At 32.2% G+C, this 26238-nt stretch overlaps 2 protein-coding genes across 13 annotated transcripts in view; both read right to left on the bottom strand.

The window, feature by feature from the left end:
• LOC101213010 (twinkle homolog protein, chloroplastic/mitochondrial) overlaps nt 1-14805 on the bottom strand; it is a 30624-nt gene extending 15819 nt beyond the window's left edge. For 6 of the 8 annotated variants that reach the window (XR_004214086.1, XM_031880221.1, XM_031880222.1 and 3 more), the window contains exons 1-9: nt 14192-14805; nt 13796-13929; nt 13472-13527; nt 11883-11940; nt 9008-9118; nt 8419-8502; nt 6580-6660; nt 6293-6358; nt 6106-6222 (exon numbers count right to left, since the gene is read on the bottom strand). Coding sequence is in view for 6 of the 8 variants with exons in the window: in XM_031880221.1 (XP_031736081.1) it covers nt 6106-6222; nt 6293-6358; nt 6580-6660; nt 8419-8502; nt 9008-9118; nt 11883-11940; nt 13472-13527; nt 13796-13929; nt 14192-14480 (996 nt within the window). In the remaining 2 variants the exon portion in view is untranslated. The remainder of the gene's footprint in view (nt 1-6105; nt 6223-6292; nt 6359-6579; nt 6661-8418; nt 8503-9007; nt 9119-11882; nt 11941-13471; nt 13528-13795; nt 13930-14191) is intronic. The other 2 variants (XR_004214087.1, XM_011660935.2) reach the window with 2 other exon arrangements.
• A 4987-nt stretch (nt 14806-19792) lies between these two features.
• Nucleotides 19793-25899, bottom strand: LOC101219541 (primase homolog protein). Of its 5 annotated transcripts, XM_011660945.2 has the most exons (14): nt 25562-25879; nt 25374-25465; nt 24691-24746; nt 24528-24579; nt 24316-24420; nt 23783-23863; nt 23267-23347; nt 22883-22948; nt 22668-22784; nt 21655-21702; nt 21478-21563; nt 21236-21296; nt 20484-20574; nt 19793-19995 (listed from the first exon to the last, which is right to left on the bottom strand). In XM_011660945.2, exons 1-14 carry the CDS (start codon nt 25752-25754, stop codon nt 19961-19963), a joined length of 1164 nt encoding a protein of 387 aa, XP_011659247.1. In that variant the 5' UTR covers nt 25755-25879; the 3' UTR covers nt 19793-19960. The 5 variants fall into 5 exon arrangements, with proteins under 5 accessions (XP_011659247.1, XP_031736130.1, XP_031736131.1 ...); XM_031880270.1 differs by lacking the exon at nt 24528-24579 and having other exon boundaries at nt 24691-24765; nt 25562-25886; XM_031880271.1 differs by lacking the exon at nt 23783-23863 and having other exon boundaries at nt 25562-25884.
• Nucleotides 25900-26238: the final 339 nt, after the last annotated feature.

Below are 26238 nucleotides of genomic sequence, written 5' to 3' on the forward strand. Positions count from 1 at the left end.
AATAACAGCGCACAAAATTAGATGTTACAAATGGACTGAAACCACTGTTTTTGGCCAAAAGAGAAGAACAATACAGGAATTTTTTTTAAAGCATACCTGCCCACAGTAACTACCCATTTTTTATCCCACAAAGATAAACCTTCCCACATCATTTTAGAAACAGAGTGAGGTCATTGAACAAAATGGTATGCATATTATTGAAAGTAGAGATGTAGAACAAACACAAATTTACGTGGAAACCCTAGTAGAGGGAGAAAAACCACGATGCTGAAATTTCTTATTTTAATAAAGGTACAAGGGGAAAAATATTTGTAGGCAACACAAATGTAACTAAAATAATAAAAAATTAGGACAAAGTAAATCTCGAATACCCTTGGGCTTTCAACATGACCCAAGCCCACTATTTCTAACACTCCCCCTCAAGTTGGGACGTAAATGTCGGAAAGACCCAACTGTTGGCTCGAGGGTATGTAAGGGATGCAAATGCTACCACTCCAACCTCTCTTTGATAAAGTGTGTCAATCTCCACATGTTTGGTTTTGTCGTGTTGGACCGAGTTATTGACAATATGCTAATAGTTGCCTTGTATCGCAGAATAGTTTCATAGGCACCTCACATTCCTGACAAAGATCAGACAACACCTTATAGAGAAAGATTTCCTCACAGATTCTCAAACTCATAGCCCTACATTCTGCTTCAACGCTGCTTCGAGCTACAACTCCTTGCTTCTTACTTTTCCAAGTAACAAGATTGCCCCACACAAAGCTGCAATATCTCGAGGTGGATTTTCTATCAACAACAGAACCTGCTCAGTCATAGTCAACATAGGCCACCATACACCTTCTGTCAGTCATCCTAAACTTCATCCCTTTACTAAGAGTTGCTTATTAAACCACCAATTCATCCAAAAGCTTAAGCTAGTGGTTGAAGAAAAATTTAATTATACATTACCAACAACTTTTAAATACTTCGGAATTCTATTAACTACCTCCATGTGGTCTTCATAAGAAGCCTGCATGAACTAACTGACAGTACTAACAGCATAGGAGATGTCAGGTCTAGTGTGAGACAGTAAATCAGCTTTCCCATAAGGCATTGATATGTCACCTAAATCTTAAAGTTTGACATTGAATTCAATGGGTGTATAAGCAGAGAACAACATCCTGTCATACCGGTTTCAGCTAATAAATCAATGGTATACTTTCTCTGAGACACGGAGATGGCCTTTCTAGACCTAGCAACCTCCATCTCAAGGTAGTACTTCAGATTTCCCAAGTCTTTAATTTCAAACTCATTCTCCATCTTCTTTTTTGTTAGATGGGTGATCTCAACGGTATCATTACTAAATAGCACAATGTCATCAACATAGACAATCAATACTGCAATTTTACAAGTCTTGGAGATTTATATAAACAAAGTGTGATTGGAGTGCCCTTGATTGTATCCTTGAGACTTGACAAAAGTGGTAACCTATCAAACCAAGCTCTCAGTGACTGATTCAACCCATACAAAGACTTTCGAAGCTTGCGAACTTGATTAGCAAAATGAGCTTCAAACCCTGGAGGAGGACTCATATACACTTTCTCTTTTAAATCAATTCTTAACATCAAATTGATATAGGGGTCAGTCTTTATTTACAACAACTAACAAGACTAACAATGTTTAACTTTGCAATAGGAGAGTCAACCCATAAGTCTGCGTGAACCTTTTACAACTAACCTGACTTTATGTTTGTCAAGGATACCATCTACTCTGTACTTCAGTGGAAACACCAGTTTGCATCCCACAGTCTTTTGTCCCTTGGGGAGTGTGCAGAGACCCCAAGTTTTAGTCTTTTCCACGGCTCTCATTCCTTCAATGACAACAGACTTCCACTCAGGGCACTCTAAGGCACGGTGGATATTCTTGGGTATTGTAGTAGAGTCAACGTTGGTAGTGAAGGCTCTGAACTAGGGTGAGAGATTCTAGAACGAAACATAGTTAGAAATAGAGTGCTTTGTACAAGACCTGATGCCTTTCCTCAGTGCAATAGGAAAATCCAGAGGAGGAACGCACTTACTGATGTATCCTGGATGGTCCAACTTGGTTTCATTTTCGATAAATTCTGCAACAACCTTATTCTCTTCAATCTTGTCCTCTCTATCTGCAATGACCTCATCAACACTGCCCTTCTCAACCATATCTTCAGGGACAACTATATCGGACTAGATATTTTCAAACTCCTCATTCTCACCCACCTTACTGTCGATATGTGCATTAGTGGAATACGTCTAAGACCTGTCATTCTCACTCATTCTATTATTAATACGTGAGTCAATGGAATGAGTCACACCTTGATCCATAAAGGTTCATAATCCTGGGTTGGAGCCGATTGAATAGCAGGAGACCAACTTCCTTTCTAAGATTCCTCTTATAGTAGGTTTCCCAAAGAACTTAGTCTGTAGGTAGGATTGTAGTGTGAGAATTTGGGTCAAGTAAAGTAACCAAAGTAGGATAGGTAGACTCTAAGGGAACCACATAGTTAGACTCTTCACTCACACTCTCTTAAAGTAGGCTAACAAGGAAGAAGGGGTGATACTCAAGAAAGGTTACATCCATGGAGACAAAGTATTTACGTGAAGATGGGTGAAAGCATTTGACCTTTTCGGTGTAGAGAGTATCCAAGAAACACACAAATCTAAGCCCAAGGGATGAATTTAGTTTGGTTAGGACCATAGTTATGAACATAGGTTGTGCACCCAAACACCCAAAGGGGGGCATCATAAATGAGACGGGTGGAGGGATGCAATTCTTTGAGACATTCTAAGGTAGTTCGAAGGTGTAGGTTACGGGAAGGCATTCAGTTGATGAGATGAGCTACAGTGAGAATAGCATCACCCCATAGATAGGAAGGAAGGGAAGTAAACAACATAAGTGAAGCCAAAAGGTGACGATTCTCTCTCAACAACCCATTTTGTTGAGGGGTGTGAGCACAGAAACCCTAGTGGAGAATTCCCTTAGAGGACAAAAACACATTAAGGGTGTAGTTTTGAAACTCACAACCATTATCACTGCATGGGATTGCAATCTTTGCATTGAATTGTGATTCTACGGTGTGATAGAAGTTCCAGAATGAGAAGGTGACTTCGGATTTGTTAGAGATGAGGAAACCCCAAGAAAGACGGGTGGGTCATCAATGAAGGTAATAAACCACCGTTTGCTAAAGGAGGTAGTGACCTTGGACGATACCCAAACATCATTATGGACAAGAGTGAAAGGTTGGGTTGGCTGATATGGTTAGGAAATGAGACTTGATGTTGTTTAACCCGAATACACACATCTCAAGGCAGGGTAGAAATATCAACTTTAGAAAAAAGATGAGAAAATAAGTATTTCATATTTACAAGTTGGGTGGCCTAAACGAAAATGTTGGTCTTTATTTCAAGTAGTAAAATATGAAAATAAAAGACTAGTCTTAGAAATGCTGCTATAGAAGGCATTATCATCAAGCAAGAAGAGTCTCTTACTGTCATGCCCAACCTAGAACGCCGCCTTCTCATGTTCCCAAGTGCGAACACAACTTTAGGCAATCCTAACACTTCTAAATGAAGTGCCTGAACGCCTGGACTTAAACCTTAAACTTAATACTCGGGTTCGTCAGATTACTCACAGCATGGTACAATCTTCCTCAAGGAAAATCTCAAAACAAACCTCCATCAGAGAGGGTATAGTCGATCTCTGACCTAGTATACGTCCGCGAACAATATTGAACTTAGGGTTGAGACCTGCAAGAAAAACATACATCTTGTCAACCACCTCGATCCTGGAGTATTGTATGCCATCGCTTGGATGATTCCAGACAATTTCTCCGCATAGGTCCATTTCCTACCAAATAAGGGAAAGTTTGTTAAAGAAGGATGCCACATCCATTGTCCCCTGTTTGCATTCATGAATTTGTTTTTGCAGAGTGTATAAACAAGAGGCATTTTGACGCTTGGAAAACAATTGTTGAGTCATATCCCAAATGTCCTAACAGTTGCAGCATACAGTAAGGGCTTGTCGATCTGTGGTTCCATATTGTTGATCAATGTGGACCAAATAAGAAAGTCCTCTTTCCAGGAATGATCTCGAGGGTCTCCTAGTGTAGGATGAGCTATCTCCCTTGTCAAGGAACCAAACTTGTGGCGCCCTTCAAGGATCATTTTAATAGACTAGGACCACGTAAAATAGTTTTGACCATTCAATTTCTCCCTCGAAAAATATCATGTAGATTATACCATTGGATTAGACACATAAGAAGAAGACAAAGCAGGGAACGAGGTTATTGGATTTTTAGAATACACCGTGAGGTCAAACAGTTGTTGGATGAACCCCTAGTAGGAGGTGACATAATCTCACAGCAGAAAAAAACTGAACTAAGCGACGACTAGGAAAGTCCTGAGAGCGACGCGTGCGACGGTTCATACAGTGAACGTGTAGGCACGAGCAACAATGCATGAGGGCTAGACAACACGTATGAGAGAATCTGGACCAGCGGCGCGTGAGGGACCTGTGCTATTGAAGGCTACTGATTGCCGAACAATTACAACGGGACAGGAAGGCTGGCGATGGGTTCTGAAGACGCCAGAACCACTCATCCATGGCATCGCTAATTCGGGCATCAACTGCAGCAACAATGGCCGCACTGATGTCGACAACTGTCCCTTCTGTTGGGGTTCCATCAAGTGTTTGATTTTCTAGGGCTTCTTCGATATCTCGCTCTTATAGAATATTGAAAGTAAAGATGTAGAACAAATACAAATTTACATGAAAATCCTAGTACAGGGAGAAAAACCACGATGCTGATAGTTCTTATTATTTTCTTATGATAATAATTGTACAAATTGGAAAATATTTATAGGCAACACGAACCTAATTAAAATAATAAAAAATCAGGGTAAAGTAAATCTCAACTACCCTTGGGCTTTCAACATGACCCAAGTCCACTATTTCTAACACAAGCAAATTAAACACACAACATTACCCAAATAGGTGTAAAATGGGAGAAAGAGCTAGAATGAGCAATAAGACAAGCTAGGAAGCACATATAGTTACATGCAACACATCAACACTCCATTTTTAAAAAAAGTAGGACATGACACGTCAGACACACGTTCATTTTTTAGTGAAAAAGATTAAATATATGTCATGCATATAAACATATTGTGAAATATTCCAATTAAAAACATCAAAATAACATGTTAATAACCATACTTGGAAAAATACAAAATTTATATGATAATTGATATCGTACTGTCTGACCACAAAGCATGAAAAATTAAAAAATTAAAAATAAAAGAAGAAAGATAGAAAGAAACCAGCAGTGAGAGGGCACGATAAACAGGGGAGCACTGACATGACACTCGATAGAGAGGTGAAGAAGAGAAATGCGTGAAAGCCAAAAGTACAAAAAGAAAAAGAAAAACCCAATAATGGTTGGTCGGGCTAATGGGCTTTCTCTAATGTTTTCTTTGTTTTATTTTTCCAGCTGTGTCTCTCCAGTATCTTGGCGTGTTGGAGCCATGTCGGAAATTAACAAGAAATATTAAAATAATTGACAGCAAGCTGGCGTGTTGGAGAGGTGTCGGAATGTGTGTTGGAAACGTGTCAGACATTGACACTTGGCCATCTTAGGAGTGTCGATGCTTCTTAGAAGACAAGAATACTTATCCAAAAACAAAAAGAAAACAAAAAAAAACAAAACAAAACAAGACATACACTCTCAAGCTAACCGTCCCTGACAAGAAAGTAACATAACATGAAAATTTCAACAACTATGAGGCCTTTCAGCATGTTTACTTTTGTATTATTATTTCTCCTGATGAAAGTGATTTGCTAGTCAGTTTTTAAAATAAGAATATAATGAAATCCTTTACTAATGCTAATTCATTAACTTCATCAAGGAAGATCTTCTAGCTAGCTATATACGCCAGTTCTGTTGCCTGATGAAAGTGATTTGCTAGTCAATTTTTAAAATAAGAATCAGGTGGAGTGTGAATGAAGAAAAGACTACCAAATCTTGGTTATAAACAAATCTGATGGCTAAGGTTAAGGCTTAAAAAATATTCAAGGTCCTCAAAGTGTAACCTGATGTGCAGGAGGTACGTTTTTTTTGGAAACTGATGGTGGTGCACCATCAGGAACACTCACGCAATTATGGATACCAGCTTCTGCCATTGAGAGCTTGTCTATCTCCCCTTCAACCTATATTACAAAGGAAAATTATGAGTAATAAATCTAAGTGGAGTGATTTTCCATACTAGATAACTCATACTATGATGATATCACTTGCACCATCTATGTCATCCAATCCATAAAATATTTTCTCAGTTTTGGCCTCCTGAAATAAAGGAAGGTAGACAATCAGATGATGATTATATATATTTTCTTACAATAACATTATACAAGTAAAGCAGACGGCACACTTTTCTAGTGGGAAGAAGGTAAAATCAAAATGATTTAAGATGAACTGAATTTACTCTAAGCATATATTTTAAGCCTTTAGAATCAGGATAAGTAAAAATTTATCATACAGTTTTATTTATAAGTTGAACCAAGAACCTGCCAGAACCTTTTCTTGGCATCACGATACTTGCAACTAATTAATGCTCCACCTCGATAATATGTAAATGCAACAGCAATCTGTAGAAACAAGTAAGCAATTAGAAGCAGCAAATCATGCTAAAATTTTCCTCCAGTAAGCATGTTAAAATTTATACAAGGCAAGAGTTATGGCTCCAATATCACCAAAATAATCACAGCTTTCAAGTTTCAACATTCTTGCTGTCAAAATATGCTTTGTAATTAAAACTACATAATTTCCCTTTGATATCTGCCCCTCTCCACCCCCAAATGCACAAAATAAGCAGAAGACAAAAGCAACTAAGATGATGAAGCTCCATCACAACGAATCATTAAAAAGGTCAAAACTTGTAACTTTACAGAAACCGTCCCCCTTAATCCACAAAAGAGAGAGAGAAGTCAAAGGTAAACTTGTTTCCTAGGTTTCCTTTTTTTTCTTTTTTAATTTTTAGTTTTCCTTTCCAAAGATTCAAAATGCAATACATTCCCGATATTTCTTATCTAATTCAATGGCAGAATATTAAGAATACTTATTTTCACTCAATGAAGAGTCTTGTTTCCTTTTAATAAATAAATAATAATAAGTCAAGGCAGCTCTATAAGACAACAAAATTTTACAAAAGATCAAACTGCATCTTATGAAATTGAAGCATTCTTCCACAGTTAATGAAGCACACTTTATCAATACATTTAGCATGCTTAGATGCCATTAAGGAGTCCTTTGGTCTAAGGTTTCATAGATGCCTAGGAATGGAATACCTGGGAATAAGATGACAGTGTTTGGTTGAGCATAGAAAATGCTATTAGAATTTTAAGGACAAAAAATATGTTTGAATTTAATTTATGAAATTAATCAGAAAATTCTTATATAAACTTAATAGATTAATTAATTAAAAAATATATTGATAATAATTAATTAATTTGGAATCAATAATATTTTTTACTATAAATACTTTAAAATTGAGATTTATAATTAATTTTTTTAAAGAAATTGATAATTATAATTAACCCATTGAAATATTTAACGAAGATAATATTAATTACAATCGAATAGTTAATCATGTTTATAATTAATTAACTCTATCGTTAGTAATTTCAATTTCAATTAAATACTATAAGAAAATATATTTTAATTCAATATATTAAATGAAAAATGAAAAAATGAGATAGGAGTATGATATATCAATAAAGAATACTAAAAAAGGTTTTATAAATATTATATGTTTTTCATGAATGAAGTAATATAAATTAAAACTAATCTTAAGAAATAATGGCTTGATTATTGAAAAAACAATAAAGTAATCAATTATTATTATTGAAAAATAAATTTTTGTCTTACTAAATTTAATCGATCTTAATTTATCAATTAAAATATATTTAACATATTGTTAGCTAATTAAATAATAATTTTTGTAAAGAAATAATTGTATTCATTTAATAATTTTTTATTATAAAATAAGTTAGGTAAATATTTTATTAGACTGTTACTAATTCATTAAAATAAATATTTTATATTATTTTTTTAAAGTTAGTATTAATTAGTTAACTGTATTTCAAATAAAATAATAAAAAAATAGAGGGGAAAAAGAGGAAACTCACTGTTTAGGAAGAGAATAAAAAACCCTGGTATGTGGTAAATAAGGATGCCTGGGAATCAGTTATTCCCAGCAAAAGTTAGAAAATTGTGAAACAAACATGAGTTTTAAATGTATGTGCTAATTCTTAGGTAGAAAAATCTTAAACCAAACGAACCCTAAGAGATTATCATCCGAAGGCCAATGCTCCATGACTACTTCAATTCAACATAACTCCTTTTACCTGATTATTGGATCTTTTCTGCATAACTGAATTTCTTAACAATGTTTGCTTGGATATCAATCGCTCCGCGAAATAATCAACCAGCTGAAACAAGAAACATAATAATTTTCTCTATGTTCCACAATTATAAGAGCAATTGAATTGCATATGAAAAGGAAATATTTATATCCATGCTTAGTTTACAAAATTATAGTAAAAATTTTAAAATAAATTTCATTTGTTTAAAGAAATCAACTTATACGATTCAATAGTCGATTCTTAGTTAAACAACTTAGCACTCCAAACATATAGGGAAAAAAAATTATAAAGTTGTTAAAAAAATTCCTAAAAATAAAGATGAAAGTATACCTATTTTTAATGTGTTTTAACAGGTTTTAATGCACTTTGGGATAATTTTAAATTCTTAATTTCAAGAAAAATAAGTATTCCTAATAGAACAAAATGTAGGATGACAATAAAGGAAAAAGAATTGATGACCACCTATAAATAACATATTTAGAAAACTACACAATAATATACATATATGCTTTCACATAGACCGGAAAGCAATAATTATCATCAAAATGAAGAAAAATATAAAATCAAGAACCTCATCGCACAGTGGTTCAAGTTGTAGACTCTCCACTGTAATTTTCCGTATGTTCTGCTTAAGTGCAACTTGTCCTAAATCTTTATATGATGACCGACCATCAGTAAAGGCCTGCCATCACAAACTATGCTAAGACAAACAACTCAATCACGCATTCATATAGATTGAAGCAATAAGTTCTTGTTTTTCAAAATGAACAACATAAATAAATAAACAAAAAATTCATATATTAAAAAGAGACTAATGCTCAATGGAAATAAAAATAAAACCAATAAAAACAGTAAAGTAAAGTAACGGAAGAAATAAGAAAAAAAAGGCACCAATTTGCATTGTAAACTTTTTTTCCATTTTTATAAGAAACGCTCACAGCAATCGAAAACAAATACACGAGTGATAGGACACCATCATTAAAAGCCAGTTGGCCTACCCAAAGAAAAGAAAAATAAAGAAAACAATAATAAATAAATAAAACCCCACCATTCAATTAGCCTAAATAATAATAAGAAAAGAAGAGAAGATCATTGGATCAAGAGGTTTTAGGCCTGGAGATCCCAAATCTCCCTCCCTTTTAAACTTGGTAGTGGCCTAGTGGGTTGCCTTAGCTTAGTAGCTCGACTCAAGTTGTTGCCATCAATCTCAGTTTTGAACCTGTAAATAATCACGTAGCATAAACCACGTACAACTGGCCGATGATATAGTCCTTTTCTCAATACATAAAAATTATGTTGTTAAATGATAATCACCATGTAAACCCTGTCACAGGAAAAAAACTGAACTTCTTTGGAATTTTACTCTTCCAAATTCCGACAAAAGCAGAATTAATCTGGGTCGGAAAAGCAACAAACAAAATATGTAATAGGAACCAAGAGGAGAAGCCTAGCAAAGGATCAGGAGACCAAATTCTAGAGTCCCTTCTCTCCCAAAGAATATGTTGGTCTAGAACCTAGCAAAGTAGGGCACAGTACATTGACACATTGTTGTCGTTGTTATTAAGGATTCTATAAATGACAAAACTGCTTAAAATATTTACAAATATAGAAAAAGTTTAGAACCTACCAATGATAGATATTGAAAGACAATAGTTAGATGTGTCTTGGAAGTGTCCTAACATGTTGGAAAGTAAAAAAGTATAAATAAAATAATAGACACGCCAACTGGTTTTCTATTATTTTAATAATATAAGTTTTATACCCACCTGTCCAACGATCTCCCAAAATAAACTTTTCAAGCCTTGCCCAACAAACCATTTGAGAAATTGAGAGAATAAAGGGAATCCATATGTGATAGTGATAGAACACCGATATAGTGTTTCTATTTTATCGATATGTCATGAATCAAGTTATGGTTGAAAAAGGTGCTGGAATCTATTAAAGTGGCTTGTGGGAGAAATATTTTGGTATATATCTTTAGTACTTCTTCATGCATGGGGGATGAGTTTTCAATTGGAACATCAATTTGAAGATTCAACATGGTGTGTTAAAGCTTTGTATAGGATGTACAACCTTTTGCTGAGGCTGATATTATGAAAGATTCTTTTGTTCCTCTTCTGGTTTTGGTCTCCTTTGGCAAGTTAGCTTTGAGTTCACCGGTTGCTTCTTTTTGCTAGTCTCTAGATCCAAATGGTTTCCTTTTGAGAAAGTTATTTTGTTATGCTTTGTATTTATTTCTCTTCGTTTTGGTTCTGTTTTATCTTCATTTTTTCTGTTGGTTTTCGCGTTTTTAGCTTGTTCTTTGCATTTGTTTTGTTTTAGTCGTTTTTTCCTTGTATTCGCTGAGGTTGTCTTTGGGCAGTTTGTTTGGTTGTTTGTCTTTACTTTTTGCTCTTTGTATAATTCTCTTGTACTTTGAGCTTTAGTCTCATTTTCCTTTATTAATAAAGAAGCTCGTCTCCATTTCAAAAAAAAAATTATTGATATCTCAAACAGAAAATTACAATATAAAAGCAGCAAAAGAAAAGTAAAAGAACCCTAACCCTCTGCCCTTCCTCTCTTTCAAGGAATGTTGCAGCCCTAATTCTTCACCAAATTCTTCATGCCCTTCTTCCCTCCCCACCTCCCTATTTATAACCATCTAACTGCCTTATATAACTAACTACCCTTACCCCTATCTAAATGTAGGTATCTATCAGATAGCTTCCAATAGATTTTTCATTTTTCTTATGTATTTAGACAGAACAACTGCTTTCTGGACGGTTTTTGAAAAGCCCACTCGGGTGCGCACCTAGGCTCAAAGCCCAAGTTTGGTGCCTTGCTGGAAAAGGCGAGACTCACAAAACAAGAAGCGTCTCATTCATGCGTCTTTTGTGATGCCCAAAGGCTCAAAACCCTGCGTTTGGAGGGTCTTCATTATTTTTTTAAAAAAAAAACTAGTAATAACTAAGGGTTTTGTCTAGGCTCTCTTCTTAATGTAGTACTGTACACCTAAACAAAAAAGCTTAAGCTTTTTCTTTTGCGACTTGTGCGTGTGCCCAGAAGACTGTTGTGCCTTGAGCTTTAAAAATCAATGGGTGTGAGGCATATCTGCTCACAATAACTTTATACCACAAAGCAATCCATGAAGAATCCTTAATCCTACTAGTTCCACTAGCTTAACCACTAATTTCCAATCAACCAAATGAGACCCTTCATCGTCAACCCCTTCCCACAAGTAGTAAGGATACCACTCAATTAAACTTTATGGAACATTCTATGATATTTGAACAAAATACAAGAAATTGAAACAAAAACCAAATTATCTCATAAAAATATATATATATAAAAAAGAAAGAAAAAAACAAAGCAAAACATAACTGAAGAACTATTCAAATCAACCCTACGTGAAAGGGCCCAAACCACATTTTGTGTGAAAGCATATCTAATTGAATTATTATAAATACCAGAGTATGGCCTTTCCAACCACATTTTCCACGAAAACAATTCCAAACAGCAGCCTCCCTGGTCATTTGAAATGGAAATTAGAAACATGTGATACTCAAAAAGAAAAAGGCCGTAGAATACATTCAGGTCAATGCAATTGAAAAATTGAAAAGTCCAGTGGATGGGAAGGAAATCCAACCACTTTTCATTAGAAAAAAAGTATTAATTTCATTGAACAAAAAAAAAAAAAAAGCTAAGAATCAAACTAAGGTTAGTAGTGAACGAACTATGGAGTTTAAGTCCATCAACTTGTCACAGCCTTATATGTATATCAAGAAAAAATAAATAAAGAATTTGAAAATAATCATATTTATAATTAAATTAAATTGATAACCAAAAAGATTGTTACAAAACGTAGGGAAACATATACTTGGTCCTTGAGGATTAGTGTTGATGTCTATTTAACTCCCAAGTAAACACTTAGTCCTTGAGTTTTGGAAAATAGTCATAAATGACCCCTATTTTAAATTGACCATTATTTGACTAAAAGAAAAGTTGCGTGAGGTTGTTGAGTTGCCAATTTTAAATGACTTAAAATTATTACTTGATTTGATATTGATTGTATATTATATGGTATAGTTTGTCTTTTTGTTTTGTTTTTCTTCTCCTTTTTTGATGTTGTTTTATGATACAATATGGTAGACATCCTATTATTCTACAATACAGTAGAATGCGTAAGAGAAAGAGGAAGCACGTGTGAAGGGAAACTTAGACAGTGAGGAAGGAGATAGGGGACCACGGTGGGCCAAAGTTAGTTCAAAGAAAGAGATAAAAGCCAAGGAAGGTAAAGGAGAAGGGCATGAAGATTCTCTTCTTTGATCCACATTAATTAATAGCATGGAGCCACAGATTGGCAAACCTTTACCCTAAACATACTTAGGACACAGCCCAAAAACTGTATTCCAAACATCAAAATGTCTCATCAATATACTGTACAGAAACTAGTTCATGAATGCAGGCAAGGGACCATGGATGTTACATCCTTTTTTAACAAATTCTCACTTATCTGGCAGGAGATGGATCTATGCAGAGACGAGGAATGTTTTTCTAATATATCGTTGATGCTTTTTTTCTAATGTTCTGTATGGACTGACTACTTTATTTTGGGCTTGTATTTTGGCTTTGTATTGACTACTATCAACCTAGAGAAAAGATCATTTTTATTTCTTTCCACACTATGGACATGATGAGGGCGCTAAGGAGTGTCAACCTAAATGAGATGTCCGGGTGCGTTTGTTGATCTGCCTCTCTCTCTTTCTTTGCCCATACCCTCTAGTACTATGAGCATTTGTCTCTATTTAATTCATTAATAATATTGAGACTTCTTTCCTCTTCAAAAAAAATAACAAATACTAATAGTATAAAAAGTAAAATGACTTAAACTCAACTGAGGAAGAAGCTTAATAATTACAAGTCACCCTAAATAACTTCCACAAAAACATTTAAAACAAACCATATAAGAAAAACACAAACACACAAAGCCTATGAGTACATCAAATAAAAAGATTCTAAGAAAAACTCGACGAGAGAGAAGCTATAAAATCTTTACCCATCTTCTGAGATATTTAGGGAGAAGGATCGTTCCTTTGTATCACCACCTTTACACTGGCACCAATTTGATACATAATTAATCGAGTAAAGTTAAAAAAATTAAAATTTTAAAATAAATATAATAATGATAATACCAACCTCTTTGCACTTGGAAGTTATAAGTTCATACAGTAATTCTAAAATTGGCCTCTAAATGTTTACGTTGTACAAAAAATAAGATATAGAAGTTGGCAGCTGTTTTCATTTCACTTCTACAAATTGGATGAATATCTCAAAACAGAACATAGTGTGCATAAAGAAACTGATATTAGAAACAAAATACCATTGGACAAAGCAAACTGGAAAACTGCCCAGGAACACAAGCTTCGATATCAATGTCAAGATCCTGCAATTTTTTTCTTAGAATATTCAATCGAGTGGAGATTGAAGCCTTGTCTGGTGGATTCCCCAAAAGGGCTGCACAAAGAAGAAAGCGAATAACATTAAAACTAAATAAACGTCAAGTCCTCTCCCAAGTCCCATCCTCAAAATACATTGCCTGCAAACTACTTTTCTGCCTTCAAAAATCCTATTTCATCCCAATCCAAAAAGAGGGGAAAAAAAAAGAGTAACCACCCAGCCAAGAAACATCAAGTTACCCCACAACATGAGTATTAAGCAGAAATAATCATAAATCCAACTACAATTAAACAACCATAAAAAGTTCCAATAATAGCACCTGGAGGTCTGGGAACATTGGCATGAGAAGTAAAAGAAGAAACCCCATTTGGTTTCATGGCAAAGGGTTTCACAAGGGACAAGGGTCGTACAGGAAATGAACCATGGAGAAGAGAAATGCTTCTGTACAGGAAATACTTCTGCGAAAAAGAAGAAGAAAGGTGTGACAGGAAAACCAGAGAGGTTGATTTGCATAAAGGAAAGGAACCCATTAGACGAAATGGTGAGGAAAATGAAGAGAGTTTTGAAAAGGGGTTATAGAGACGGTGATTGTGATGAAGAAAACGCATTCTGGCTATTGGTAGGGTTAAGGTGATCAGCTGAGTATGGCCACCATTTCAAGTCTACACTACAGAGTTAAAAATAACATAGTAGGTAGGTAGAGACTGAAGAAACCGGCAGGGGCATTGAAATGAATATTGGTAAAGAGAGGAAGGAGTTAGGGGTGTGCGAAGAGTGGGTTTTGGTTGCTGCAAACCACCCCAACTTTCTTCGGCGGCTTGCTTCCGACGACAAAAGAACCCGATCACGGAAGGGGGAGGCTTTCCTGCACAACTAGCAGGATTTTTCTCCTTTTTTTCTTTACTAAATAAAAATCTGTCCTTTGCTGCTAAAAGTAGGTTATGAAGATTATAATAGTCTGCCAATTTGGGAGGTAGATTATTATAACATGAAATAGGAATTTTTAAAAATAATAGATTTTATAAAACATTTAGGGTCTATAATAAATTTTATCGTGTTAGAAAACTATTGCTGATAAATGTAAGTTACAATTTAATGTTGTTATTTTTATAGATAACAAATTTAGACTTATTGTTTGATCATTAGAATAAAATATGTAACCATTTAAATTTCAACTATTAGCATTTATATTGAACAATAAATTTAGAATATAAATATGACCATTTTGTACAAACAATTAAAAAAGACAAACAACCATTGAATAATGATATATACATGCAAACTTTTTCTTTAAAATGTATTTACGATTTTTATACATAGTTCTAAGTCTAAGTTCAATTCTTATAATTTATCTTTCTTCTTCTTCCTCTTTCATTTGAGATATTTCTTCTTGTTCGCACGAGATTTTCGAAGAAATTTGATTCGTGGAGTTGAACTTGAATTGATGTTATATTTTTATTGATTTTATGTGATGTGGTTCAATCTCTATAATTTGACCTTTGATTCTCTCTCGACTGGATGCTTACATTTGATTTGAAAAAGCGGAGCACGTGATGTTTTTGAAGTTATAGCCTTGGAAGAAAGTGTGTATCTTCAAAGAAGTTTCAATCTTCAAAAGAAGTTTGAGTCTTGGAAGAAAGTTTGTATCTTCAAAAAGCTTCAATCTTCAAGTCAAAATTTTTCAACCCCTACAAATGAGGAGAATTATTTTATTTATAGAGTTCTCATGTTGGTCCATGGACCAGACTTATGGACTACATGGTTACTTATAGACTCAATCACATGGATTTGAGTCATATTTAGCAATAATATTTAATTGAATCAACATAATTAATTTCATCCAACAATTATGATGAAAACATATGAGGATTGACCAATTTACGTATTCAATTTTATTTTGGGACACGTGTCAACTTTTTAATTAGTCTCAAATTCAATTATTCATACTTTTCATCAATAATTTAGTAAATGGTGGGACAATTTGTGATTAGTCTAAAAATTGTATATTCAACACTTGGAATCGTCTATTTCACTTATAAATGATATAATTATTTTTCACATAAAAATTGTATTTACCATTTTTAAAAGTATAATATTATTAATAACTTGACACATTTATCATTCTACAACCAAACATGTATCTAATTCTACTTATTTGGACCTATATTATCGAGTAAAAGACCCAAGGTTTGAATATTTAAATCCATACAAATAGTACAATTCCTTCCAAATAAAATTTTAACGTCGGAAAATTAAAATTCAAAATATTGATTAATGCGTTTTAATGACACTACTCATCAAGACATTGTGTCTTTGAAAAAAAAAGGTGAGGTGAGGTAAATTGTGTCATTGAAAATAAAAATATGGATTATTTATTGACACAATTTTTGCGTCATTAATTAACAACCATTTTTGCGTCATTAATTAACAACAATTTTTGTGTGTCATTAAAAAAAATTATATGGAAAAACCCCAATTTTCAATTTTTTTAATTTTCCTCCCTTGCGCAATTAAAACTAAATAAAAACCACAAATTTTCTTTCAAACAAAAACATTGTCGTCGAACAAAGCCTTAACGAAAATTTTCTTTTCTCTCTCTACTTAAAACACAAAAAAATTATTGTCGAACGAAGTGGGCTACCACGTCGTTGTGAAGAACGCCTTCCAATTTTTTGCCACCCGTTGTTGTCGATTCCACACTCCAGTCACTGTCGTTGTTGTCGCCACAACAAGCCTTCATCGTCGAACCCACCAATTTAGTCATTGTCGTCAAATAAATTTATTTAGAAATATGAGTTTTAATGACACTTGAAATCAAGAAAAAATGATGAGTGGGAATAAAATGTATCGTTAAAAATAAAAATGCGAATTTTTCTGGACATAAATTGAGTTTTCTTGACACAATTTATGCGTCGTTAATTAACTACATAAATTATGAGTCATTAAAAATTACCCTAATAAAAAACCGATGTTTTCCTTCATTCGTACGCTTTCTAATTTTAAAAAATAATTTGACACTTTCATCTCTCTTGAAATTAGGAAAATTGTATTTGGTGACAAATTAGTTTAGCTATTTTGCAAAAATGTCTTTAAGGTTTGTGATTTTGCAAATATAGCAAAAATAATCAAATTCAAGGGTTAAGTTTATATATATATATTTTTTTTTCGTAAATAATAAAGTATATGTACTATAAACTTAATTATTATAACTTATTTTGCCATTTTTGCAAGTGTTCCCTTAAATTACCATAATAAAAACTCAATATTTTCCTTCATTCATATGCTTTCTGATTTTAAAAAAATAATTCGACATAATCGACCCATCTTTAAAACCTAAATTTCTAACAGTGGTTCATTATAGATAAACATATTTCAATTCATAAATAAAACTTTTATATTCAAACTCTTTGAATTTCACCTTATTGATTGATTGAATAAAAATAAATTGTTTAAATTAACTTTTTTATGATAGGAAGTAAAGTTTAAGGTTTTTTTTTTTTTTTTTAAATTTGACACAAATTTATACTATGAAAATAGAATTTTAAAGTAGTATACAAATATTGGTCAATTTTGATGGATTAAATAAGACAATAAATATATTATAATCTTGAAATGAAAAGAACATTCTAACCTTCCCTTACAAAATCTTTATTAGATGAATTAATTTATATATTGTAATTCAACAAAACATGAATTAATTAGATGGAGGGAGAGAACCAAATTCTAAATTCCAAATTGTGATTGTTAAAAACAGATGTACTAAAAGATTTTAGACGAAATAATTTAGATTGTAATTCAACCAAATAAGAATAATTAATTATGAATAGTTATTACTCAATTAATCATTTAAAAAAGAAATCGGTTTTGATATTAATTACTTATTATTACTTGCTAAAAATATTTAAAGTCTCTTGCCTCGATAACACCCAAGAATTAAGGTAACTTTAAATTTAATTATCTTTATTTAAATTAATTATGATGGACTATTCAAGGGTTAATTGGGATATTTGTTAAAAATTGTTGGTTTGGAAGGTAGAGTTAATTAAATATTTAATTAATTATGGAATTGAGAGTTTGGTGTTGATTAAAGGATAGTAGTTAATTATTTGGATGAGATTTAAGAATTTTGATTAATTATGTATAAATAATAAATAAATTTTTGGAATGAAAATAATTAAAGAGTATATATTGTTGTTTTGGGAATAAGATAAAATGGTTGATGTGATGAAAGGTAGAGATTTAATGAGGAGAGAAAATAAGATTTATTTGGTTTATTTTTTTAAATAGAAAGGAGGGAATGTTGAATAGGAATAACAATAATAATAAATTGTTATATTATTATCATTATTTAACTCCAAAATTATCTTAATTTTCGGGGCGTTACAACCTTCCCTCCTTACGTCCTCAAAAATTCTAATTTTGAAATGACTCATGAGAATTAAGCTCACTTATCATAATTAATAACATTATCCACCAAATTTCAAAATCTTTAATTAAATGTACATACACATGTACGTGTATTTAATTAATCCAACACGTTAAACCAAATAAAAGTTTGACTTCAAATTTCAAATTAATGTAACACTAAGATCATTTGTTTTCAATTCTCTCATTGCATTTTACGTATAACATAATTATCTCGCATAATCATTATGCATGTTTAATTACATCTTCGTATACATTTTCCTCACCTCAAGTAGTTGCCACATCTTTTGCCAAGTTGGCAGTCATGTGGAATAATCTTGACACATTTGGCCAATTCCATCAATTCCACTACGCATAACGCATCATTCAATGCTAAATCACACAGTAAGCAAAAGACATCTCATATCAGATCACACAGCAAGTATGAGGTATCCTATTCAAGATCACACAACATAAATTGGATATTTTATTCCAAATCACACGTTAAGAATAAATCATCTTATCTTAAATCACACAACAAAGATAAGACACCCTATACCAGAACACAGAGCAAGTGCGAGACATTGCATCGCAGAAGGTACAATGATGCTCATAGTTCATTATTTAAAATTTTATCAAGTTTCATGCATTCTCATAATGCATCATTTTAATTTATAATAAATTTGACTCATATATAAGTCATATGCATTTTAACAATTGGAAAGCATAAGGTAAAATCTTATAATTCATTATCTCAATAGACATACATTCATGAATTCAAATGCGATTTAGAAATCCTTTTCATTTTGAAAACATTTTATTGGAAGAAACACTCACAATAAACAATTAATTAGTTCCTTCGCTCAACTCCTAAGCCAATGACCACCTTGTAATTCTTTGTCGGATTCAAGCCTCTTGAAATATTTTGGAAAACTTAAAAAGTTTCTAAATTTTTCCTTAGTTCCGCGTGGGATAAAAGTAGTTTAAAAAATAGTTGCACTTCTTCTATTTATAGGCCTCTCCAGAGACATTTTCCAATGTAGAAATGATGACTTCTACTAGCATTCTTTAAAAAAAATAGTTCAGCATGCCACATGTGTCTGCCAAATCCTTATACTAGATTTGAATTGGGCGGCAAGGTCAAGTCAATTGTCGACCTATTGACACATGGCTACGTCTTTACTTCTTAGTGAAGTAAGCTCAAAACACCTAGTCATTCACCGCATCGCCTTTTTCCACTAGCATCCTTTATCGTATAGTCTTTTCGTAAAATGCAAGTTACTTTGAAATGAATCTCTCCGTGAACATAAATGATCTAATCTATCTAGATTATTAATCAATTTAGCCAGACTACATTTCATGATGTCATACATGTACTATGTATATAGTCTCCATATGGTTAAATAGACTAAATTTTTTCTTTAAAGAAAAAAAGTTAGTCTTCCATTTTTTTTAAAAAAATATTTATATTTATTTCAAAAGAAGCAAAATTATTCTTGACAATTTATAAAAATGATGAATTGTAAAAGAAATTCCTTCGAGGAAAAAGTTGAAAGTTTCAACCAAATCAAACTTTAAAAGTATGTCTTTTTTCCTTAATATTTAATCCAAGGCTTCTTACCTATCAAAGAATTAACACACAATATCTCTCTAGTGCAACTACTAAAAACCTAACTATTATGGATTACTCCACTCGATGCTCTTGGAAAAGGTCCTCTTCTGCAAAGTCAAATGACGAAAAGGTCATCAAAATAAATAATAAAAATAAAAGGGACCATGAAGTAAAATGGAAAGCAAAACGAATCTAGAAACGTGTGTGTATATATATATGTCATTGCAATGAATAATGCAATGGCATAGATATGTTTTTCAAATAAGAAGGTAGAAACATAAAAAAAAACGCTACTCACATTAAAATACAATATAAAATATGGATGTTTTCAAATTAAAAAATAAAACTGATTATAACTAACTTATTGATAAATATAACTACACGTAATTGATTACAACAAATTTAGAATAGACACTAATAGATATCTATCTAAGTTTATATAGATTATATTCAACCTATAATTATATTTAAAACAACTTTTCTTTAAAAAAAAATACCCATGGAAAAGTTAAGGGATTTGTTTTCAAATGAAGGTTAAATATATGCCATCCAATGAATATATTGGGAAGAATTATTAAAATATTTAAATACAGACCTTTTTGTATTTGATTTGAACTTGAGAGTTGGTAAAACTTGGCATCTTCAATTGCTTTCTTCAAAGCATCTGGTCCCAAGTGCACTAGAACCTGTATATATATATATGTATGTATATAAATATAATTTAATGTGGAAAATTTGTGTAAATAACATTTGAAAATATTTTTAAAATATAATAAAATGTCAAATTCTATCGATTATACATATTGATAAATTTTTATTAATAAAATTTTGCTATGTTTTATAAATATTTTGATTTATTTTGTTATATATTTTTAAAATATCACATTTAATAGTGTATAAGATAAAAAAAAAAAGTGAAACGAAGAAAAAGGATTATATGAAAGAAAGAAATTTAGAATTTTTGTTTAAAGTTTTTGTAAGTACAAACATGGTGAGAATTTGAACCTAAGATCTCTTGATTCTCAAACACATACCTACGTCTGTTGAGTTTAGCTCTTGATGGCAAAAGAGCTTGGAATTAACATTGTATTAATGAAAGAATAAGGGAGTAAAGATTATAATAACAAGAATTCACACGATGCTAAATTTTTTATTAAAGTGAACTAATTCAACTAGCATAAAGTATGTGTTAATGTTCAAAGTGATCTATGGTTCGAATCCCCACCTCTTATTATAAAAAAAAAAAAAAAAATCATCGACGTGATTCATTCCTATTATATACAATTCACGAGCAACTTTTAGAGGTGCAAAATTTTTATGAATAATTATTGAAAGGAGGAAGGTAACCTCATTGGCATCCTTAAAACGGTTGAAGCCATCTTTATATGGCCAAGATACTCGCCAACATCTGTTAATTCATAAAACAAAGTCATGTTATTTTATCCATGTGAAGAGAATAGTCAAACATTTAATCTTGAACTTGATAGTTTCAGTTTAATGTCAGTTGAGCTATGTTCATTTTGTCAAATATATAAAAGTTTGATCTTAATTTATAAGATTATCAAACCAATTCACACATGAGTTGAGACCTATTTTTTCCAAGACGACGTGCTAGCTCTTCTGCCAAAGCTTGCCCTGGTACATCGCTATCAGTGGCCAAGATAACGCGGGAAACCTTGTAGGTTAAGCAAAATGATTATCTAACAATGTATTCCTATAAAAACCACTTTGTTATCCTTTTACTAATTTCAGGCACAATGTTATACCTTATCTAAGTAGTCTTTGCAGCTCCACAAATATTGGTATGCAGTATCCTGAATTCATCCATGCAATGCATAGAGATTATGTTGAAGTACACTAATTGAAAAGTTTGTAGATGTCAAACAATATAAATTAAAAAACAACAATGATGAAATTGTAAACTATATATATAATCACAAAAACTAAAGGTTAGAAATACTTCTTTAGTCTTATCCATGTGATAACTATTTTGTTTTGAAGCATAACACTTCCAAGTTCTAACTATTGTTTTTTTTAAAAAATTATTATCTAACTTTTATGGAGGTTTCCAAAAATCCAATCCAAAATGTGGTTTTTCACCGTAGAATTTGATCAAGAAACCAATTAAATGTGTAGTTAAACAAATTCTTCAAAAGTACAATTTTCAAAAACCAAAAGTTTTTGAAATTATCAATAAATTATCTATCGATTATATGTGTTATGTAATAAAATCTCTAATTTGAATGTTTATTAATAATTTATTCGGTTCCCGTCTGGTAATTTTCTTTTTGGTTTTTTAAAATTAAGCCTATTTTCTTTGAATGTTTTAGAATGATGCGAATCGTTTTTTATTAAATACAAAAGTTATGTTATTTTTGGTCAAAATTATTTAAAAATTATAAGTTCGTTTTTTTAGTTTTCAAATTTCGACTTGGTTTTTTAATACATCTTTCAGAGTAGATGACAAAACAATAATTTAAAAATGAAAAAATGTTTATAGACTTTAATTTTTTAAACCTAAAAAAAAAGAACAAAATGGTTATCAAACAGGGCGTAGATTGTTTCTTGTTCTTAGTTGGTTTCTGTTGAAAAGGGTATAGAGCATTTCTTATATGATGTTGCTGTAGTGACAACCCTTGGCTAACTTTTCAAATATCAACTAAAAGTTTTGTTTCAAAGGAAAGAGGAAAATGGATAACTAGAAGCATAACTGAGGCAGTTAAGAAGAATGTAAAGCACATAAGACTGACATGATAGAAGTATTTGTATAGAATATAACCTTTTCAATTGGTGGAACTGTATCAGTTGAAACCTTGTTTGGGGCACCACCAGGAACACTAATACAATTCAGGAAACCAGCTTCTTCAACTGAAAGTTTATCCATTTCACCTTCAACCTTCAACAGTATATACAGAATATTACGGAAAATGGATGCCAAAAGCTATTAACATATCAAATAGAACCTTAAAAGATTAGGTATAAAACGTGGATTACAATGATGAGTTCATCTGCATCATTAATGTCATCAATCCCATACAGGAACTTTGCTGTACCCTTCTCCTGAATGTTGACATCATATACATATTAGATTCTTTGTATAAGAGATATGTTCAATATGTTCCCGACAGCACTTTTTAGGACTAATAATTAAGTTTATAGTAACATTTTAAAAGAATTACAAACATAGTAAAATCTATTGGTGATAGTCTAGTCTCTAATATTTCTATAAGCGATGCGATATGATCTACCATTGATAGACTTTAAGAGTTTGATCTAAATGTAAATTTTGCAAATTCTTTTGCTTTATCTTATATTTAAAAATGCGTTAACATTGGACCTAATTGCTATATTTGCTATGGTTGCAAAAGGACTACGTACCTGCCAAAATCTCTTGTCCATGGTTCGGTACTTGCAACCAACAAGCTGTCCATTTTGTCGATAAGTAAATGCAATAGTAACCTGCAATTGGCCTTTAAACTTGTTAGAAGTTCAACATACAAAGGAAAAAGAGAAAATAATCATCATTAATTTAAACACCAATTGAATGCCTATTCTATAATGATGAGCCTTAATAGAGAAACCATTCGCCCTTGAGGTAATTAGGATATCCATCCACAATTTAGAGCTAAGATCCTCTCTTCATTGAGGAGAGAAATATAATGCAAATTTTAGGTTTTAAAACAACCAAACACCTAATTATATAAACAGAAGAATGCAACATACTTTGAACAAAAATTGTCTCTCCCGAAATGATTCATTGAAAATACCACCACATGTAGATGGAAGAATATCAAGTCAATATTTATAAAGAAATTAGGCAGCATAGTATTTACAAGAAACCAAGTTTAAAATTTCAATTATAAGGCATGTACACAAAATCATTATTTCAAGTACCTGACGACCAGCTAATTGCATAACAACATTCCGTTCTAAGGTTTCTTGGGATATCATTCTCATGCTGAAATAAGAGATTAGCTGAAAAAGAAAGATCAAAACACTCTTGAATTACGTTCGAAGTATTTTTTAATTCAATAGCAACCAAAATCAAGAGCTAACTCAATTTCTTGTTTGAACCAATAAGTACTTATGTTTGTGTCAAAAGATTGAATCGGTACGACATATTAGTGTAAGAGTATGGCTTGTTCATTTTTTTTTTTATGAAAGCAACAACTTTCACTCAAGAGAGAAAATGAAAGAATACATGGACATATAAAAAAAAACTCAGCTCCCGAAAACATCACCTGAGGAGATCTAACCATGCGGAAGAACATCTATAGAATATTTACAAAAGATATTCGAAACTGAAACTGACAAAGAAATGTGAAAGTGAATAAGGGACTAAACTTCTAGAGTTCTTATCCAAGAATCGTAAAAGTGTTAAGCAAGAACACGACCTATTCATCGAAATGCAAAGAAATTTGAAGTACCTCATCACAAAGAGGCTCCAAAACCAAACTTTCCTTGGAACTCCGTCCAACCATTTTCGTAATTTTGCCGAATCCATTAAATGCCAATTTGCCATCTGCAAATATCTAAACCATACAATCATTTTGCTGAGCAAAATTCTCAACGTTTAATTACAAGATATGAGATTGAAGAGAAATATTACAAATACACATTATTGTTTTCATAACGTTACCTGCCCTGCCCAACCACACTCAAACTGGAAACACCTCCACATTGCAAAATCTCTATGTTCCAAATTATGACAGGATGTAATTAACAACAATTTACTCTCCAATCAATCTCCATAAGAAATGAAGAAAATGAAAAAATAATAACAAGTATGGTAATTTACTTACCCAGTTGGAATCACATGAAGAGATAAGCTCCTCTCCATTAAACGACCACCCTTGCACTGTCAACCGTGAACATATCTAATTATAGAGATAATAATAAAAGAAAGTTGTATTACAAGTTTGGTCTCCTATCTTCAACAGTTATGTTTATTTTGGCTCCTATAAGAGGTTTCAACAAGTCTTTATCTTTTAAAATTGTGTTTCTATTTAGTCCTACAACTTTCCTTAGGTCCTATATATCCAATGAGTCCATGTCATGTCATTAGCATTTAACAATTTAGTACTTACTTGGCATACGGGCTAGATCATGCATATGGAGAGATAACTCCTAAACTTATGAAGTTACCAGTAGAATGAAGAAAAATTCTAGACACAAAAAACTTGAAGTTAAGAACACAATATAAATTTTTTAAAGTTGATAAGTGAAATAGATAAAACTTCTAAACTTTTAATCACTTAAAAGCTTCTGGAAATATATAAATTAGGCTAACTTTGTTTTATTTTTATCTCAAAATTTTAAAAATGCATTTTTAGTGTTGAACATAAAAAAAAAAATTGAAAAAAGGAGCTTGTCTATGATCTATAATCTAACAAAAAAGAAAAAGACAATTGAAATGAAAAGATGGGTTTGGATTTTCATGCATTAATTCAAACCACAAAATGTAGAAACAAGAGAAGCAGATAACCTTGGGACAGAAGAGGCAATAGTATTTTCCAGGGATACAATGTTCATCACAGACTATTCCAACAAGATCCATCCTCTCCATAAGATGCTTCACTTTAATTATGGAAGCCCAAAACATTAGCCTCAAAATCCGAAAAGGAACAAAAGGGTGGGGTTTCACTTTCTAAACTCAAGAAAAAAAACGAGTACCTGGGGGCGGGGAGGGGGGAGCATGAGAAACGGCGGAAGATAGTCTGGTAGTGCAGAACCGAAGGAATCGGGAAGGGGAAGAGGAAATGGAGAAATTGTTTAGAGAATGAGAGAAAGGGAAAGAGCGATGATTAATGAATTTGAATTGGAAGTTGAAATTAGAATTGAAAGTGAAAGTTGAGTTTATTGGCATTTGGAGAGAAATGGAAGAGCAGAGTGGAAGCAGCCTTATCTGCTTCGCATACACACACAAAGTTTTCTCTGTATATTGGAAGTTATGACGGTTGGAAAAGGATTGGGTATCTTTCTTATTGCTCCAATCAAAACATTTTTTTCTTTGGATTTAATTGATTGTAACCAATTATTAAAATATGATTTAATTCTATGTTTTGAAAAAGTTACAATTTTAATCCTTACATCTACCTCGGTGTAATCCATTATTAATCGCATGGTAATCACACCACATGTTTTAATTAGGTAATTACTTGCTTAATCACCTAAATATTTTGAATAAAATAATTAGACATATAGCACACAAATTCATAAAAGACTAAAAAGCCATGTATCCTTTCGAATGTTTTTCTTTTTTCCTTTCGATTTAGGCATCAGTAATAGCATAATTATGATTTTAGAGACTGAATACCCACTCCATGTTTCGATAAATCCCTGCTGTTAAC

Source organism: Cucumis sativus, chromosome 1 (genome assembly GCF_000004075.3).
Source record: "Cucumis sativus cultivar 9930 chromosome 1, Cucumber_9930_V3, whole genome shotgun sequence".
NCBI lineage: Eukaryota > Viridiplantae > Streptophyta > Magnoliopsida > Cucurbitales > Cucurbitaceae > Cucumis > Cucumis sativus.